This window comes from Metopolophium dirhodum, chromosome 4 (genome assembly GCF_019925205.1).
Source record: "Metopolophium dirhodum isolate CAU chromosome 4, ASM1992520v1, whole genome shotgun sequence".
In the NCBI taxonomy this organism is placed as follows: domain Eukaryota; kingdom Metazoa; phylum Arthropoda; class Insecta; order Hemiptera; family Aphididae; genus Metopolophium; species Metopolophium dirhodum.
The window spans coordinates 1,767,447-1,788,675 of NC_083563.1; the positions used below are offsets into that span (position 1 = coordinate 1,767,447).

The following is a 21,229-nucleotide window of genomic DNA, read 5'->3' on the forward strand; positions in this document are numbered from 1 at the left end:
TCTTAAAACTATCTTTAAGTTATAATTATGTAGCTATTATTTTTATCATCAACATTCAGTGCCTGTGTGGCTAAGTAAAATAATTCCAAGACATATCAAAATTACAAATGTTAATATTCACTTAGAGATAAAAAACGGGTATAGGTAAGAATACCTACGTCATACATATAAATATGAATAATATAAAACATTAAATCACGATTATAAATATTTAATAATTTTATTCGGTATAATATTATATACTTACCTAACATATTATATACCTATATGTTGGATTAATTTATTGAGACTAGGTACAGTCAAAAACTAAATACTGCATTGGTACGCCGCAACACATATAATTGTGTAAACGTATATAATATAATTCAATAATTGATACCTATACTAAATTATAATATGATATACCTACGCCTACCTATATATTCTATACATACTATATATATAGCCATAAGGGTTAAGTTGTGTAGGTAGATATAAAAAGGTAGATATCGCATAATTGCAGATATCTACATATAGGTATTTGAATTTTGATTTATATAGTTACCAATTATTTTTAAGCTTTAAATTTTAATACAACGTTTTTTATCACGAGCTATAATGGCCAATGGGTTATCATTTTTTAAACTAGGTTATTATACACTCAGAAATCCAAATACTTTTTTTACGTTAAATTACATACAATAACTATATACCTATATAGGTACGTGATGAGAGATATTGAAATCTGCTGACTCAAAGAATCTGATGTTTGTTTTACTTTTATAATACTACATTTTTGTTATTAGTTATATTAATTTAAGACATTGTCATTTTTCAATTAATTATTAATTGTAGGTACTTTGAATTTAATTTGTTGTAGTTAGATTAGTTAATTTTGGTTCAAGGCTAAATCATAAACCTTTGAACGTCTCCATATTTGCATTATGAGCTGGAATAACAAATATACTATGTGTTCCAGGGCGAAGTGATCGGCCGACGTCATATGAAAATATACAAAAATGATGAAAAATACTCTTCAAAGAGTGGGTCTAACGTTTTTATTTTTTAAGTTATGGGCAATTAACTTTTTTTTTATCAAAACCAAACCTATCACGCATTTGTTTATGTATTTTAAAAACTTTTCAACCTTTTTACGTATTTTTTTTTTTATTTTAAAGTTATTTAATTGTCTCATTAACCAACATTTAAACCAAAAATATGCAAACTATTTTTAATAAATTAAAAAAAGTAAACATTTAAAAATTACACAGTAGTAAATATTAAATTATTTTTAGTAATACTTTTAAAAACACAAATTTTTATAAAAAATGTTTCTCTTATCAATTTATTAAAAATAATTTGCACATTTCTGGTTTAATACTTTAATTCCGTATGTTATGGTTGATAATTCCCCAACAAAAGTCCGACGAAAAAAAGGCCGGTAAAAAAATTAAAATTTAATTTAATTTCCACGAATACTCGAATTTAACCCTTGTATAAAATTATAGTTTCTAGGTGATTTTATTTAGTAAATACTTATATATCAAATATATATGGGTAGCTTTATCAGTGTTAAAAATTGAATCGTAAATATGTTATACGGTTCGGAAAATCATATATTCGAGTCAGTCGTGAATTCGCGATAACCGATAGGTATTACGAAAAGTCTTGAGGTTGAATAGCATTAAGTAGCATAAACCAATGAATAAAGCAAAAAAAGTCAAAACAACATCAGGCTCCAAACATTATGTTAATTAATTAATAATAACTTTGAATTAAGTGTCGAAGAGTTTTAACTCAAGTAGGGCATAAGTTAGTTAAGTCGGGATAATATTATATTTAATATTTTATTTATCTTAGGTAAATTAACCTTATATAAATCGTATAGTATGTTGACATCCCCCTCAACCACTGTACAAATGTATTATATTTATTTTATATTGTATAATTTAAGTATAACTAGAGAGCGGATATTTGGGTTTTTATTTATATTTATTGACTTTATTCAGCTCAATAGCAGTAAAAGATCTGGACGACTTATCCAGTACAGAATTCGTAGAAAAAAATTAATTTTACATAATATTAATGCATATTTTGGAGATTAAAGAATATTGAGCCTATATTTAATATTTAAGAATATACATATTGTATTATTTGTTCATAAAAAGTCCTATTTGTCCATTTATCGAATTGAAAATATTTTTAAAAATGATAGAAGTTGTTTAATAATTTTAATAATTGTTTAATTTGTTTAATTGTTTTAAGTGTGACTGAATTCAAATAATTCACCAAAGAAAAGGTAGATTAATATACAAAAATTACTTTCAAGTTTAAGCATATTATAACATGACATTGTGCAATTAACGGGTGGTAAATATAAATATTATAAATTTATAAGGTTTAATGTTAACATGATATATACTATAAATGTCCCATAGTATGTTTCTATTGTAACTGATATACAGATTTTTAAATTATTTGAAGTAAAAATAAACATATTTTCAGCATATTTTACCAGTTTAAGTATTATTAAGAGAATATTTTAAGGTTTTTTAGAACACATTAGAATCATATTTTAAACTTTTAAGAACCTAATTGTTAACTATTTAGTTATAACCACAAGCGCGTACACAAGGGGGGTTTTAGAAATATTGGATTTTTGCCGAACTTTTATTCTTAGACTTTTAGGTAGAAATGTAGAATATCAGTTTGAACCTAACCAGTAAAACAACTAAATAGGTGTATAGCCGTATAAGTATGAACTATATAGGAATATGGGAACTGCAGGGTGGAAAATAATATAGTTAGATACTTAGGTACTTACCTAGTACCTACTACCAAAGATCATAATATACAATATTGTATATTAGGGCAAATGTAAAATTGGCCCACGGTTACCTTCTTTGTTGTAAACTCAGCCCGGAAATTTTAGGTACTTAAGGGTCCCGGTGCTAATTTTTCAAATTTTCCACAATTCTATAAAATTTGAAAATTAAATTTTATATTTTAGTTGCCACCTCAATTATAAGACTTTTCCACTAATCTACTACCCGATATCTATTTAGGGGGGGAGGGGGGTTGATGGGTTGTATTATATCGAAAAAAATGACTTTACGAGAATAACTTTCAAGCTTTGTAGAATTGTCGGATTTTTATGACTATTTTTTTATCTGAAAGAAGAAGACTTCCTACAGCCTGAATCGATCTATGATTTTGTATTTTATTTCAAATAATTGTATTAAAAAATTTATAAAAAAATTCTTTTTATCTTGTATTTTTTTAGACACATTATAAAGTTTGAGGGTAAAATATTGAAAAACAGAGATCGATGCGGGCTGTGGAATATTTCCCTCTAGCAATTAAAAAAAAAATTATGAAATTTGCTTGATTCTACAAGGCGTTTTCGTTGTTCCCACAGAGTGAGGACAAAATGGCATCGGCACCGGGGCGATAAAAAAAGCTCGATTGTAAACTCGGCTTGTTATAAATATCACAAGTTTCTTGTCCAAATAATAAATTAAATTATAAAAATTAAAATTACATAAAAAGTACAAACTTTAAACATGTTTTATAACATGTTCAATATTTACTATATTAAACAGAGATTTGTTTGACTAACTTGAACCTAGTCATAGGTGCCCGCGAATATGTTTTTAATGTAGATATTCTTAATTACTTATATCTCTTAAATTATTTATATTATATAATAATAATAACAACGTGGGATATAAATAATATTAGGTGTTCTCAAAAAATATCCTAAATAATTTATTAATTTTTTGGTTGAAATCGGAGTATAACCTTTGGCGGAAAACGGTCATGGTGATAATGGGCGAAGGTCATTTTGGCCGATTTTAACCATGTCAATTTCAAAATTCAAAAAAAAACTTAACAAGTATAAAATCAAAGCAATATCGGTGAGTTAACACGTCATATACATTGATTTTAACTTAAAATAAATAGATTTTACTTACATTATTATTTATTTCACTACAATTGTACTAAGGTATATTTTTACACTTACAATTTTACATTAATACACACAAATTCACTTACACTGAAATATTTTACTCACGTTTTTGACACTATTATACGTTTATATAACCAATTTCATACTAAGAATACAAAATAATAATATAAAAACGAAAATAAAACAATAAAATAATGTTTGGAGCATAGTGAGAATTGCCTCCTCGTCGTTTCTTTAGGGGCTGGGATAATGCTAAATGGTTGTCAAAAATATTATAAGAAAATTATTAGTTAGCTATAAGGAGTATTCGGGATGATAATTTTATTAGGGCCGAGGTTACACGTCAAAGATTTTTACCTAAAAAATATCCGGCTGAGTTTACGATCGTCCCTATATCATGGTCTAAGACTCACAGATTCGAAATATTTTTCGCCGCAGTGCGAAATACGCATACTATTGGTTGGTTTGTCTTTTTAATATACCAGATACCTGTATATAACCTGTAATCGGCTAGTAGCGTTATAAATTAAAGTAGTCCTTAAAGTCCTTTATGCGCAAATAATATGATATCTGCAATTGCCAATAGGCGCGGCGGTCGCTAGTCGCGTTATAAGTGGTGAACCGCGGTGGGTAGGTACCTAAAACTATATAATAATTATTATAATGCCCGACTACAGCAGTGTCCTTGAGAATCCTTGATTGGAATTTTCATTCACGTGCGAACGAGGTTCCGTCTAAAGGTCACATACTGCTTATTAGCTGTTATAGTCAGCACGATGTACGTATTACGCTTATTATGCCGACCTCGCGAGGGGGAGCTGATGTGAAACGTCTAAAAAACCGACTTTTCCGTTTCTCGAAAACACAACGTGACGTATACAAAGCCCTATAGGTATATTGTATCCACGCCAAACTCCAAGCTATTCCTAATCAACTAATCAATGAATTAGGTTCACTAACACTTCCAGGTAATCCAACCAGACGTCTGAAAAGGAAATGGTGCCGTGACATGATAACTTAAGTTTAAAACTTATATATATTAGAGGTGTTACAAATGTGTGACTCCCTCCTCATGTAATTATTCTTGTTATTTGTCTGTTAATTGTTATTACTTTTACTTATTGTACCTTGTATAGATTGTAATTCTTCTAATAAAAGCCAAATTTTTAAAAAAAAAAAAAGGTATATTGTATTGTTTGAATAATAGTTGCTATTACATTGTGGGTAATAATATTTGTCGTAAAAACGACGTGCGAGTTAACCTGACAGTGAGCGAGTCTATAGGCACCTACGTAACCGTCGGCGGAGGGCGCCTCGCCGGCGGCAGGCGTTGACGAACACGCACGGCGGTTCGAGTTTTCGGTCCAGTCTTGGGGCCGCGGGTGGGTGGCGGCGGTGCGCAATTATTATTACGTGTTGCCCGAACGGCCACCGGAGATTGTCGCCGGTGGGGCGACGTGACAGACGGCCGTGTCGGCGTCCGCGGTTGGCCGCCAATGACGTCACCGAGGACCGTCGACCAATGGCGGGCCGCGACTTTGGACGGGCGCCGCGTTCCCGCGAAATTCCTCCGCGCCGTCGTCGTTAAGCCAGAACCCGAACCCGCGCCCGCTCTCTCGCCGCTACTTCCATATCTGTGCTGCACAGTACTCTGCCGAACGACCGCTCGTCACCTTATTCCGCGCCATCGACGTCGACGCCGCTCCGCCAACTTTCCACACCGACTTTGAACGAGAGAAATCGCCCGTCAACGCAAACGCGGTCTTCGAGAACATATTTTACGGTTCCGGTGGTGTACCACGACGACGTACGTTTTCGTCTTCAGTGGATAATTACATATTCACCGCAAATCACCTACGCGTCGAACGTTCACCGATTTGCGTCGCAATTTGCATGCACATCTGGTAAGTTTACATTACTTTACTGTAATTATGTAAGCATATAGTATTTCCCCTTTTTCTTTTGCCGACGAACAAATTGTGTCGATTTTTCTAGCCTGTTGGATAGGGACATTTTAATATTAATATTATTACGACTTGGACAGAGGTGTTCAGATTATTGTCGTTACATTATCATGTTTGTAGATTTGACATTTTATAACCCATACGAGGACTATAATATTGTAATGAGTTAATGTCACTACTTCCAGCTTGCCTTAATCAACGTTTTCGGACTGTTATCTTCGATCTTAATTCGTTACCAGAGCTATAGCCTTAATCGACATGTGAAAACATGTTTTTAACAAACCTGTTGAGACTATGAACCCATAGATAATAAAGATCATAATTATCTATGTATGAACCTGACCAGTAACCATAAAACAATCAAATATGAATTAAATGTTGATTTAATTTTTTAAGTAGATTTTGGTGCAATGGATGTTTAGTTAGGTAAACTCTGAGAACACCTCGGCACCATACTATAAGTGACATTAAATAACCTTGAAATTATTTTCAAGGCCAAAATAGAATTCTAAAAATTATATACCTACAGTACCGTATTAATATGAATTATAATTATTCGTAGTAGGTAGATGAGGTTATGTAATATTAGATTTATGAATATTTAGTATTTACTAATTGGTATATTTTAGTTTTTAGAATTATAAAATATAAAAACTAGGTACCTATCGCATAATTCTGTTGATTTTTGTTGATACTATAAACTTCTAAAAATCATTTGCTTTAACTTATAGATATTATAACTTAAATTCACCAGAGTATATAAGACTCTATTCGGCAATCATTAAGCTTGCAATTGTATATTATTGTTGATTTACTAAATCCATTTGGTTTTTTTATCCAGATTTATTTTAAATGAATAGAACGCTTCGCATCGATTCATCAGCTGACCAATGGAAATTATAGTCGTGCATGTTATAAAATGTCATAAACTACCTATCTGACCTCCCCTATAGAAAACATTTTTAGGGGTGATGGTACAGCAAAATATCTATTGGCCACTAAATATAATAATTAATTATGGCATTTTAACAGAATCTAAATACTAAAGAAGACTTACTTATAAATGTATTATCTCCATGGTGTACGCCTACATATAAAATGTGTATTTTGTAGAACCAATATGCTCAAGGTCAATATTAAAGTTCATTAACCCATTCTAAAATCTATCAATGAGAATTGTACAACTTATTTGTGGTTTTTAGATTATTCAATTTTATAATGAAAACTGAACCCTACTACAACATAAGTAATCATCAAATTTTATGGTTATTATTAATTACCTAAAATAGTAGAACCTATGGCATATTAGTTTTTTTAAAAATATGTTTTGTGAAGTGCCTACGATATATATAATATAGGTACATTTTGCTGTACAATGCTTAAGGGTTCATAAAATAATATGGCTTCCTCTTAAGAAAATAGTTAGTTATTAATTTAAAAATTATATTATTTAATATTACTAATCAAATTGTAATGTTTTTTTTTGTAGGTGAGCCCTGAATTACTGTCTCCTGTAAAAGGGAGGTATTACTGTTGTGAATCAAAAGCACCATTACTTTTGTAAGCACCAAAGCGAACTCAAAAGTAAGTACTATTTTTTGAAACACAGATTTTACCTATATTTGATGTAACACTAAATGATATTGTTTTATCTAGACCAAGCCACCATGTTCTACTGCATCCAAAACTGTGTTATCTTCATGTCTTGCCGAGAAAACCGGCACCCCAAACGTGAACGTTCAATTGCTCCAGCCATCAACACATCAAACGGTCTTGGAGACCAGTTCAAGTTCACTAACGTACGATGCACCCACCAAAATGGAGGGCTTAGTGGATGAATTTTTAAATATGTGTGCAAACGGTAATAGTTGATTATTATTCATTAAAGTGTAATCTGAGTTGTTAAACTTAATTTGCATGTTCTATTATAGGAAAAAATAAATGTGATAGACAAGCACCCGGGATTATAAACTCAAGTAACAGCACTAATGACATAACTATGTACAGAGAAGACGAGCCGTATTTAGACATGTTTCAAATGAACGCGCCTGCTTTGTTGGCGCCATTCTCAACACCTCAAAATGTTTTCACAATCGATGACGAATTTCAAAAGATTACCAAACCAGAGATAGAACTAATTATACCTTTAGAGAATTCAGCTTTTAAACAACCCATATCTATGAGAAAAAACTCAACCCTCAGATTAGATGTTGGGTTACAACAAGTTCAGTCAACTAGTTATGGTGACATTTTAAACACACCAGAAGTTGTAAAAACGCTGACTGAACAAGAATCTGCTTTCAATCTATTAGCTTATGTCTTTGATGTAAGTTTAAATGTTCATAACTAAATAATTTTATTCAGTTTTAGTTTATAATTGTTATTTTTTATAGGAAAAAAAAACAGACAATTTGGCTGAAGTACCTACACCCAAAGATGTAACTGTATCACCAACCTTACAGTGGTCTCGAAAACGACGTAGTAGTAATTCGTCAGCTTCAATACAAACGGACGATGATGACTATCCTAAGCACAGAAAGCCTAATGAAGATTATCATTCATCCGACGATAAGTATAGACAACTGAGGGACCGTAATAACGAAGCATCTCGAAAGTCTAGGGCCACTCGAAAAGCCAGAGAAAATGAGCTAAACGGCAGCGCTAGTCAATTGGAAGCCACCAACAGAAGGTTAACTATCAAAGCTGAAGAATTGGAGAAAATGGTCAACGATATGAGACAAGCTTTATTGAAAATGATGACAAAGAAAAAATAAATAATTTAAAAAAAATCCATCAACTAACCTCTTTTAATTATGCTGAAAAAATTAATGTCAGGCTCATAAGAGATGTTCATTTTACATATTATAATCTGTGTGCTTATTTAATATTTTGTAATATTTCATTGCAAAAAATTATATTAAATAATCCCATGAAAGTATATAAGATAACAATTAAGTTTTGAATTACAGTAGTATTAATAATTATAATAATTTATATTTTACTTTTTGAATCTAAATATTTATTTTTTTTTTCAATATTTTAGAAGTAATAAAATATAATTTTAATTTTGGATCATGGTACATTATGCATTTATTATTGATTGTTTTGTTATTATTATAATCTTTCACTCATATAGGACTGGTATCAAAAATTGTAGTTAAATTCTTTATCGAAAGTGCAAGTTTGTACAACTTATGGACAGTGGCACAGCGCTTTAAGAGAGAAACCAGCAGATGAAGACGTAGCTGAGAGAGGAAAACTATGTGCTTGAGTGTTTTTTCACTCACCGTGTATCATCCCCATGAACTGTAAGCAAGGTGGTATGGTGCTGTCCATTAGTTTCCAGTACTTTTATGACACTTGTATTCAATACTCCAAATAATAATTGGAAAAATCGCACAACGAAACCATGTCGCATTCGCGCATGACATGCAGTCTCTTTGGCTGCAGTTGGTGCGCTGCCAAATACTGGCTAATTACAGCTTTCCTCCGTTCCAAGGCTGCGCAGTTTTTCCATTCTTATTTGGAATAGACTATAATATTCAATCAAATATTCTTTAACCATAATCATTGATTATAAAATTATTTAATAATTAATTCTGCTATATTAGTGGTTTTCAACCTGGGGTACGCCAAAAATAATTAACTAAATTTTTTAGATTCTGAGCGAAGCAATGAATGTATTGATTTTACAATGATGTGTTTTTTTTTTATTTTTTTTTTTTTTGTGTCTGTCATCACCTTTTAGGACAGAAAAAGTGCTTGAATTTTCTTCAACAGTAACTTTTCTGATAGGAAAGTGAATCTATTTGGTACTTTGGGGGGGGGGGGGGGGGGTCAAAAGTAAAAATTTCCCAGTAGTTTTCAAAAGCGACATGAAAAACAAAAGAAAAATTAAGGAAAAACGGGAATTTTTACGCAAAATCTGTTTTTGAGAAAATCGATTTTGGTTTTTGGTGTAACTCTAAAACAAATTACCGTAGGGACATGACATTTTGACTGAATGTTTATATTAGCATTTTCTATACACCATAAAATTTTGAAAATATTTTCACTCTTTTTGAGCGGTTTACGGACATTGTGAGTTTTAATTTTTTTAGTTTTTTTTTCTATAAATATCAATAAAAAATTTTTTGTTGGGTAAAAAAGCGTGAAAATTGAATATAAGGCTCCTGATATATCGTTCTAATAGCAGTTGAAAAATATTAAAAATACAGGCACAATTTTTTTTTTATAAGCATTTAAAGTTCAAATTTTGACATTTATCAAATTTATAATTTATTAATTATTTTGTAGTTAAAAATGTATAAAATGTTTAACTTTTATGGCTAAGGATTGAAAATGTAAAACAAGGCTCCACGTAAAAGGTTATATATAAATTACTTTATTAATAATAATAACATCAAATATACTTGGTAATATCATAGGCTGACTGACCGTTTTCGCTCAGAATCGTTTTTCTTATACAATGATATTATATCATTGAATTCAAATTTAACACTATCCATTACAGTGACCCACTTGTAACCTACTGTACAGCAGAGCGACATCCACTTATCCACCTTTTTTCATATAAAAAGTATTGTTTTAAAAAAATAATATAAATATAATTATTTGTTTAGTATGATAACATGTTGGTTATTTATCTAAGTATACACTATAAAAAAATATTTATGTTCTATTATAAATTCTTAGAAGGGGTGCAAAAAATAAATAAAAATAGGCGGTTGCGATTCGAAAAATGTTGAATACCACTACTATATCATTATAATGAAAACCGTTGTCCTTATCATGGGTAGTGGGCACTACTAAAGTTATTGTAGAATTTCATTGATTCAAATTTCAAAGGTTATGAATTTATGACATGTTTTGGATTGACTTCTAACATGTTAAAATAAAATAATGAGTTCAGTAAAAATCTGGTAGATAAAAAACTTGTTCTACTGTATGATTTATTATGATTTTTACCACTAATTGATGTTTATAGTTTGACATTGATAATAATTTTAATTATTAGTTCAATTACAGCGGGACAGCGCTAAGATTAGCAGTATTTGAGAGGAAAATATAAGGCCTTGATATAAAATCTTTGATGTTCAAGCCGATACGGCAATACACGGAGATAATATTACAGAACGACAAACTTAAAATTCAGTCCCAAAGGCCCGATATACCTAGTTAAAAAGATTGGTAAAATGCCGATACGCGTGCCACCAATATCAAAATAATAAATAAATACCTGTATAGTAGCAGGACAGGTTCTGTAATGATTTTACTCGTATATCATCAGTACCAATATAAGTATAATATTATGATAAAACATCATTCTAGAGATACTTTCAACTCGGATATAATGTGACATTGAGAGAAATCTGTCGATTAGCCATCAAGCCGAAACACGTGAAACGATAATGAGTAATTAAGAGGACGTTTCGCCCGCATTTGTTGTCTCCGTCTTACACACGTAAGTCATGGCAAAAACTGTTTTGCGCGGGAAAGAATAACGAGAAGGCTACCGTCATAACAACTAAGAAACGACGTTTTCACCACCTAAAAAGGAGAACTTTGGCTGTGCAATATCCAGGGGCGGTTCTAGGACTACATTTTCGTATGGGCAACAGTAGATTTATAATTAGATTTTAACAGCGAATAATATTCCTCATTTTCTCCCCCTTCCCCAATAAGGGGCACCAGAAATTTTGCTATGGGCAGCTGCCCACCCTGTCCATACGCTAGAACCGCCACTGGCAATATCGCTTTTATTTTGTTCGTTATCGGGACTTCAAAAAAAGTTATTAAAGTTTAAGAAACACAAATAATAATGGGTTTTGGAAAAAAATTAAAACGATATTGCACAGCCAAAGTTCTTCTCGCTATACGTGCTGAAAATTTCGTTTCTAAGTTATGACCAGTGAACTAAATTTAGTTCAGTGGTTATGACTGTAACCTTCTCTGTTCTTTCCCGCGCAAAAGAGTTTTTGCCATGCCGTACGTGTGTAAGACGGAGACAACAAATGCGGCTGAAACGTCCGCTTAGTAGACTGTTGTTATTATAATTCAAATTCTGCACGAATAAAATTTTGTATACTAACCTATGTGACATCAAACTTGAGCAGAAAACTCAATATTTAGCTAAGATTGGTTTAATTTTAAAGTGAAAATTAAAAAAAAACGCTTGCCAAGTCAGGGATCGGCATGTAAACTTTCTTGATTTTTATATTTAGAAATTTATTAACTAATATCACACCCAAGCGGTATAACAATTTGAATCCAGAAAAATGACGGTGTGAACAAGCCCCACAAAAAATCATTTTCATTTATTGAGATAGATCTCCGAAACTGGAGAACGGATTTCGTTGTTTGGGGTCTTGTTAGATTCACATTGGTTAAGAGAAGTGCAGTGAAGATTTTCAGAACTTTATCTTTAATAGTTAATTCACTACAGAACATTAAAAACAAATTTTATTGGGTGTTTTTTGATGTTTTTCAGCTTTACAGCTTTGTAGTGAATTAACGATTGGAGATAAAGTTCTGAAAATCTTCACTGCACTTCTCCTAGCCAATGTGAATCTAACAAGACCCCAAACAACAAAATCCTTTCTCCAGTTTCGGAAATCTACCTCGCTAAATGAAAATCTATTGAAAAATAACTCTTTTCTTTATCTGTAAAAAATTAAATAATTTTTTAAAAAATTTTTTATTCCACATTTAGTATCTACTTGATAATCCTTTTTTAACGAGTTATCAACCAACTTTCTAGCTATCATAGTTTAGGAAAAAAGTTAAAAAATTGAACTTTTGGGACTGTTCACGCCCACGTTTTTATGGATTCAAGTGGTTATACCGCCTGGGTGTGATATCAAATCTCTCTGATTAATATTTTATATTAAAGCTAGCTAAATTACCCACCTACTCATCATTACTGAGTTACATCTTTATTATGTTTCTATTTAATACAAATTCTTGAAGTTTTCAAAATTCAGACTTTTTTCATTTCAATTACCATACTTACTTGATTAAAAATCAAGAAAGTAAAATAAGTTTTTATAGTGTATTTTTATAATAATTATTTGTTATCTAGGTACCTACTTTAAATGTTTTTCTATCATATAGTGGAGCTTTAAAACATGTACCTTTTCTATTTTTAGAGTTGCCACTAATATTTACTGGAATTTTAAAACGATTGATCGTGAATAGAATAATCTATAGTATACTATAAAAATGCCAAATACCACTCACTCACTGATCGCTACATCTTTAAAACTACGAATTTTAAGTATGGACATAGATTATGAATATTATATGTTTATATCGTTATATTATAATATTTGCAATCAATGGCATGAACTTGAAATTTAGAACAGTGGTTCCATAAGGAAAGATTTTCCGAAATTCGTAGGTATTTTAAAGAGGTGCACAAAAAGAATTTTGAGATTCACGATGGAAATTGAAAATTTTTTTTTGTGGCTTCGAAAAAAAAATTAATAATATCTTAAAACAATTAATATTATGAGTCTATTTATTTTATAAAATAATTCTTCTATACCTATGATTGTTGCTTACACACTCAAAACCACTCAGACTTCGATGCGAATTTCAGAGATTGTCTTAGAGTTATCAGGAAAGTTTAGATAGGTAGTATTATAGTTTGCACTACGTTCGGAAATATATTACCAAGAGCTATAAAATCTGAACCGAGGACTGAAGTGCACCAAAACCGAGATACACCAATATAACGCCGTAATTTGTACCTATTAATATTTAATTGGTCATCTTGTCCCGGGCGAAATCTGGTTATACAGCTATATCAAAAACCACCGTAGAAGCGATATAGGTTGAATTAAGTAAAAACTACAAGTACGACCTTGGTGTAACTTTGAAACTTAAATAGTTGGAAATTATACACTCTGCACGTACGCACATCGCGAGGTTCGCAATGAGAAAAATTTTTCCAAAATTCGCATTTTAAACTTTCAAGTGGCGTTTGCACTAGTATTTTGAGATTCAAGATGGTCGATGGAAATCAAACATTTTTTTTTTGTGTTAAATTAATTGTTATCATTGGTTATTATAGATTATAATAGAAATAGAAGACAATTTTTAAGTTTTGAACACCATTAGGTACTTACACAGTTACACCGAATATTAAAATAATAACGAATTGAACAAAGTTTGAATCATATTATGGAGTAGGCATAATAATGGGCAATGAAGTGCACAGGATCAGCTAGTTATGTAATGCAATTATTGGCGTATAATATTGAATACTTGCCTTATTATTACAGGCTACAGTACAATAATATGTTAGACTTAGATTATAATCATTTTATTATCTTAATTGGTAAAAATAATTTAGTCCCGTTTTTGTGGCTTTCATATCTATAATATTTCTGTTTGAATAATTAAAAGTAAAAACATATTTTATTTCATGATATTATGATACTATTACTCTATCTAAAAAATGTAATTATTATAACATTAGTATGAGTAGTTTGAACACTTTGTACTCAAACTGTTAAATATAATATTACAATTACAATATTTATTATGTTTCAACGATAGAAAAATATGATTTTTATTTACATAGTAGGTAAGGGAATTTATTTTATCATATGATGTGATGAAATAATTAGTATATTTCAGTTCTTAAAATATTATTTAAATTTGTAGCTCACAAGGTTAATTCTTGGACTAATTATTAAAACTATGCAATTGTAGCAAATGTAATAAGGTTTATTACGAAAATATGTTAAATCTGTATAATTTATTTGATTGATTAAAAGGTACATTTGAATATAAAATTAATTATTGCAAACAACAATCAACTTACAGATAGAAAATCTTTCAAGTATTATACAAATTGGCATCGAGCCATGCAATGCCAAGTCAGAAGATATTAAATATTTAGTCATGGAACTTTTCAACGTTAATATTAAAATATTGATGTGCACACACACAACTTATAGGAGACATATAAGGAAATCACTTAAATAAATTACCTGCAATTTTTGAATTTGAAAATTAAACAATCTTTTAATAAGAACACAAATTTCAAATAACAGTTTATTAATTTTTTATTTATTTTAAATATATAACTTTATTGTTAACAATATTTGACTCTTTTAACAGAAATCAAGTCTTTAAGGTAACATACACTATACACAGCTCGACATAAAATATAAAATACGAATGCACAAGCTTTAAAAATGCTTTAGTCCTAGACATCCAACTACACAAGACAGTACTAAACATATTTCCTGAATATTACACACTCAAACATTCGTTTTTATTTATTTATTTATTAACAAACAATGTTTGTGTAAGTATAATAAACTAAAATAATTACTTCAAATTAAAAAAAAAAAATCAAGCGACAAGACATTAAATATGACGACTGACTTTTGGAACTCCTGGTAATTTTTACTATATAGGAATACGGTTTTCATAAACTTCCCCTGCATTATTATTATGATTCAACAATGGGAGGTTCAATGTTGGACGGAGGAGGTTTGGTGATGACTAATGTTTTAGGTGGCAGGTTTGCATCTGCAGTGGTGCGTGGCACGTGTTTTAACGTGACTGCACGCATGGGCACAGTATCAGGTGAAAGTGGAGTGGCAGGCACCTGAATAGTTTCACCGTTGTGCATTGTTAGCCATGTCATCTTGGTGCCAGCATGCATACCATTTGCATGCGATTTGAGTCCTTGAATAGACACATAACTTTTGCCGCAGTGACATTTGTACTTCTTATGAACTCTAAAACAATTTATATTTTGTATAAGAGTTTTTTTTTCTAAACTAAAAAAGAATTTGTTAATTATTTATACAACTTACTTGCCGTTCGTATGTCCATTTTTAACATGATACTTTATTCCATTAACATTTTTATACCTTTTAGTACAACCCGGAATTGGGCAAGCAAATGGTCTTATTGGCTGCTCAATCTTAACTTTCTGTTGTGAACTAAAAACAAACCATTTTATTATTAACAGATTAATTACTATAATGTTAGTTATTTAGTTTATTATTTACTTAGAACCATTTTTATGAGCGTCATCGATTGCATCTGATGTAGTAGACCATGAGTCACTGCTGTCACCAATATGATCAAGATTTTCAGCTTCTCCTTTATCAGATTCATAACCTAAGAAATAGTGCAAAGTTAAATAATAAAATGCATACACATAAGATATTGTTGTTTTTTTAAATTACCAGTTCTTAATGGTCGATGGAATATGTTGGGTGCTGGTGGTAAAATACTGGTTTTGGGCTGAATGACCGGTTCTGCTGGTTCGATGTCGGTTTTGTTTACATTCTCGCTGAAAAACCGCATAACACAACTGAGCGGCAAGCATTGTTGTTCAGTGCGATCAATCAGCTCAATCGGTTTAGGATCAGTATCTATTATGTGTTAAATCCAAATGAATATTATACAAATCTAAACATCCGAAATATTAATAATACATTAGTTGATGGTTGTCTTGTTATAAACTTGAAATACTATATTTATTTAACTCCCAATTAACTCTATCACAAAAATTTAATAAGTATATTATATTATAATTGTACATATTTAACTGATGAATGAACTCTCCCCTATTATGATTAATTTTTATTTTAGCTTTTGATTAAATTACATTTTTAGACTGGAGATGTGTCATCATTTTGTACATACATAATATATAAAATGTAAGCTTTAATGTTATATTTATCTAAAACAAATAGTTTCAATAATAAATATTACTTATGATGATAATTTAGGAAATGATAACATTTTCCAAGAAATTACCCAAATGCTTTGAATGAAATGAATCTTATTTTACAACATTGCCGTAATTAATTAGGAATTTTTATAATTATAAATATTCTCTAAGCTATTGTAGATAATGTTATAAAGTAAATTTTATGAATGTTTCTATCCAACTTTTATACTCTTTGATGAGTTAGTCTATACTCTGTTCAGCAAGAGAACGCTCCAATTTTGTGCATCCCCCTTGTCACCATGCTATCGAAACCAGTACTCCATTCATTGGATTGCCTTATGCTCACAACTATGATACTCCATATTATAAAGTACATTAGATACAAAAATAAGAACTCTTCAGGAAGCAGCATGTTTAGCCTGGACCACAAGGATTTCAAAAATGTAACTGTAAAGTGAAATGTAAGACTAGTTACTAATAGCCAATAGGTAACGTGTGCCTGTTGTACTAGTATTAAAGTATATAACTAAAAATTCTATAGTAGGTTTACTAATTTTTCATGTGAAAATAAATTTGAATAAAATAAAAAAATTGTTTCCCCTTTATTATTAAATTGCCTAAAAAGCATCAGCCACTATCGTAGTCATGCGTAGTCAATATTCATATTTTTAGAAATTTTAATATAAATTCCTATATTTAACAATAACAATAATTATTTATTGTCTGTAACCAATAAAATATACTAAGTAATAGCCTTTACTGCCAAGTTGTATTAAGATCAATAAACAAAATTGAATAAATAAATAAAATAAAATATATACAAAAGTAAACAAATTAAGGGCCTTTCTTACAATGTACGGTTAAAGTTAGCCGACACTTAAACAGCCAAATTCTGCCGGTAATAAAATCTGTTATCAGTCAGTTAGCGTTAACCGATGCTTTACCGGACATTGTAAAAACAGCCCTAAATACTTAAATTGTTACGTATTGCTATTGCTTGTAATTGGAAATGTAGTTTGATTTAAAAAAAAATATATAATACAGTTACATTTAAAGATGCATAATATATAAATAACATCATTATTGATTAGGTATAAGTTAGTAGGTATAAGTAAGTTTACAAGTAATTTTGTTTATAATTAAGAATTTATAATATTTTAAGATAGGATTTCGATTCGGTGCCTAAGTTATTATTTAGGTGCATTCATCAAATGACTATCTATTAACATAGTCACTAAATTATGGTTTATTAAAAATATACTTGATTGTCAATAGACATTGGACAGTTGTTTCTAGTATGTTAATATCACTAATATAAGTGAAATGCCAGAATTCAATTTCAAATACAAAAATACTAAAATAGATTGTATACCTTAATGATACGTAAAAAATATAGTATGTGTAAAGTATGTTTAAGATTACATATTAAATATAACTACCTCTGTACATACATATCAAACATATCAAACATATCATTGAAAATATAAAAGAATTTTCTTATTATTCTTGACAAATAGTTAATATGAATTAAGTAGTTAATATGAATTCAATAAGTTTATCATCATATTACAATTCAAGATATTTAATATTATCTTCCTTTTCTTATAAATTTAACTTGAGCTACAGTAAAGGTATTACAAAGTTAACAATTAAAATGACTAGGAAATAATATCAACTCCTACATAAAATGGGCAATTTCATTATTGCCTTAACAGTACCCAATGATCATTGTTGCTATATATATATAGATAGGACAATATAATTTAAATATAAAGGAAGTAACTAACATTTGATCATAGGTTAATGATCATATACAAGTTATTGTGTTTTAAAAAAATTTAGCTATTCATTTATCTTGATATTATATAAATACTTCTTTAATATAGGTACATTTAATGGCTTAAAATAAGCAATTTAAAAATAACAGATCTTAAGCAATATAAAACCTAAAGTAATTTATTGTGATAACTGATTAATTTACTAGGGTTTGCATTTAGACTAATTAAATGATGGTGCAAATTATTTTGGAAATACCGGTAGTCGTATAACATATTACAATGTCTGCAAGATTATGAAATACAAATGTGATCAGCTATCAATAAACATTATAACATTATAGATTAAATTAACAAGAACTATAAATTTAATTGCATTTGATAAATTTAACTAATAAATGGCCTTCAGAAATTAATTATCTCCAATAACTTGTATGTAAATAAATGCCTGAAAATATCTTTTAAAAGGTACTTTATTTTTCATTAGTGAAAATAAAATGCATTCGTAGCTAATATTAATCAACAGACAAAAATGCAACCGGGTGAGGGTTTGATCTAATGATTTGGTGAAATTCATCACAGAAGACGGTGGACGGAAACTCATATTTTGGGCTAAAGAGCATAAGAAACAAAAAAACAGGGGGCCTCGGCCAAGTCGAAAAAAAAAATATAGTAGTACACAACACACCGGGGTGGAGTGGGGACCTAGAATTTTTTTATTTTCTCAAAGGGTGGGGGGGAAGGATCTAAATTTAAATCTATGCACAATTGGGTCACACGAGTCTACCGACGGGGCATCGGAGGCGCGGTCCTCGGCACGGAAAGGTCACCGCGGCGGTCGGACTGGTCGGGAGGGAAAGGAAAACGGGCGTAGAGGCGAGAAATATAATAAAAAAGGTCGCCGGCCTAGGAACACGTTCGCGCCGCGCCGACGGCGGAAAGCGGTGAAAATGGTTTTGTTTTTTTTTACCTATGTGATTGTCTTCGATGTGCTGGATGAGATCGTAAAGGTTTTTGAAGCACAAACCGCAGTTGTTGAATTTACATTCGTTTAACAGGAATACGGCCATTTATATCCAGCAGCTGAACGAAAGTCACAAGGGTCTCTGGGTGTTAACAGAGCTGCGTGATTATCAGCTGATCGCGACTGCCGACTAGCTGACTGCGCGCGCGGTCCACTACTCCCCCTGCCCACCATAGAATCACGGGCGGCGGCGGCAGCTGTTTTCCAATGTGGCCCTGCCGCGCGAACGCCCGAGCAACCCGCGCAGCGCCGCAGCGGTCGTCGATCGTCGTCCGCGCCAATGTTCCGCCGAGATCTATATTTGTACGGCGACGTTGTCGTTGGTAGTTAGAAAATCGTTTCCGTTCGCGCTGATGGGTCGATGATCGTCCGCACGTCCATGGTCGTGGTCGGCCAGCGGCAGAACTCGGCACCTCTCTCGACGAAAACCCAATACTGTGTAAACCGAATATTATGTCCTTTTCGGGTCTGCGAAAGCCGTTGGCGGTAGAGACGTTGAACTACCGTAACCGCGGTGACGTTTCGCAGTTTGGGCTCACTGGTGGTCGCGGTGACCTCAACCGATACACTGCTGAAACGTGTACCGCAACCGCTGTACCGCGCCGTCGGTGGGGACTATGGGTGGGCGGCGGTCAAATCGAATGCCTATACTATAATTATTTTTATTATTGCTATTTGCCAACGCCGTTCTCGTGATTACATTATTTTACTATTTTTTTAGGACTCAAGTACTACTTAACGTATATTATAATATACAACTGTACTATAGGTATCTATCCGAACGATTCGCGACCGCGAGTTTACGAAACTTCTTTAATCGCATAGCATAGGCATACTAAATATAATATTTATAGGTACGTAGATCAGTCGATCCCGTGACCTCGGTAGCTGAACTACTCGACTCTGTATAATCGTATATTTCTATCATCAGTGACTAATGATTATAGATAAAGCTGTTTAACGTATTATGTACGATATATTATCATCAATGATGGTTTGTACAAATAATTTAGGCCAATTTATTCATTTAGATTAAGACTTACGAAAATATAAAATATACGACCGTGCGTTTATGTCTCAATGACGTACTAGACGTTACTAGCAAACACTGTGACCCTTTTTATCGATTGATTAAAATATCGCAGACATATTCTTGCAAGTTGAAATATTATACAGTATACGACTACAGTAGGTAGGTACGACTTGTACAACTTTATTGCAGTACCGCTGATAGGTATCACCTTTATAATATATGTTGCAAATCAAAAGTTAAAACGAATACAGACTGTCCCAATAATGTGCACATATTTTGAAATCATATAGTATTTAAAATGCATAAGTAGGTATTATTTGAAGAATATTAAACCAGTACCTATATATATCTACCGCATAAACACAAACAGAAGTTGTATAATTGTCCATTAGGTACACGCAATATTATACAGTATATGATTATATATTAGTCATTACTTCATTAGATATTTATTATACCTAACTTCGCGCACGCGTAGACGCGTAGTGTATATATATCATAATAAAACTCATAAAGTTAACGCCTTAACCTACCAACAACATACTATGGACTATGGTAATATGGTTACAGAATAAGTCAGGAGAACTTTTTTGTTAATTGTAAATTATTATAGCCTTTTTACCGGTTTCGTTGATATTGTTTTATTTTTTAAATAATAGTACCCAAATAGATAAAATTACTACAATTTTTATTGCATTTTTGAAATTTTAAAATGCAAAATAACTAACGAACATGGCTACCGTGGATTCATCATGTAGCATTTTATTAAATTACAAACA

At 31.2% G+C, this 21,229-nt stretch overlaps 2 protein-coding genes across 2 annotated transcripts; one reads left to right on the plus strand and one right to left on the minus strand.

The window, feature by feature from the left end:
* Positions 1-3,839: 3,839 nt before the first annotated feature.
* On the plus strand, positions 3,840-8,993 carry LOC132942723 (uncharacterized). Its single transcript, XM_061011349.1, has 4 exons — positions 3,840-3,896; positions 7,570-7,774; positions 7,845-8,239; positions 8,307-8,993. Exons 1-4 carry the CDS (start codon positions 3,840-3,842, stop codon positions 8,685-8,687), a joined length of 1,038 nt encoding a protein of 345 aa, XP_060867332.1. The 3' UTR covers positions 8,688-8,993.
* Positions 8,994-14,969: 5,976 nt separating this feature from the next.
* LOC132943262 (juxtaposed with another zinc finger protein 1) lies at positions 14,970-20,232 on the minus strand. Its single transcript, XM_061012170.1, has 5 exons — positions 19,364-20,232; positions 16,128-16,316; positions 15,948-16,059; positions 15,750-15,878; positions 14,970-15,671 (listed from the first exon to the last, which is right to left on the minus strand). Exons 1-5 carry the CDS (start codon positions 19,461-19,463, stop codon positions 15,380-15,382), a joined length of 822 nt encoding a protein of 273 aa, XP_060868153.1. The 5' UTR covers positions 19,464-20,232; the 3' UTR covers positions 14,970-15,379.
* Positions 20,233-21,229: the final 997 nt, after the last annotated feature.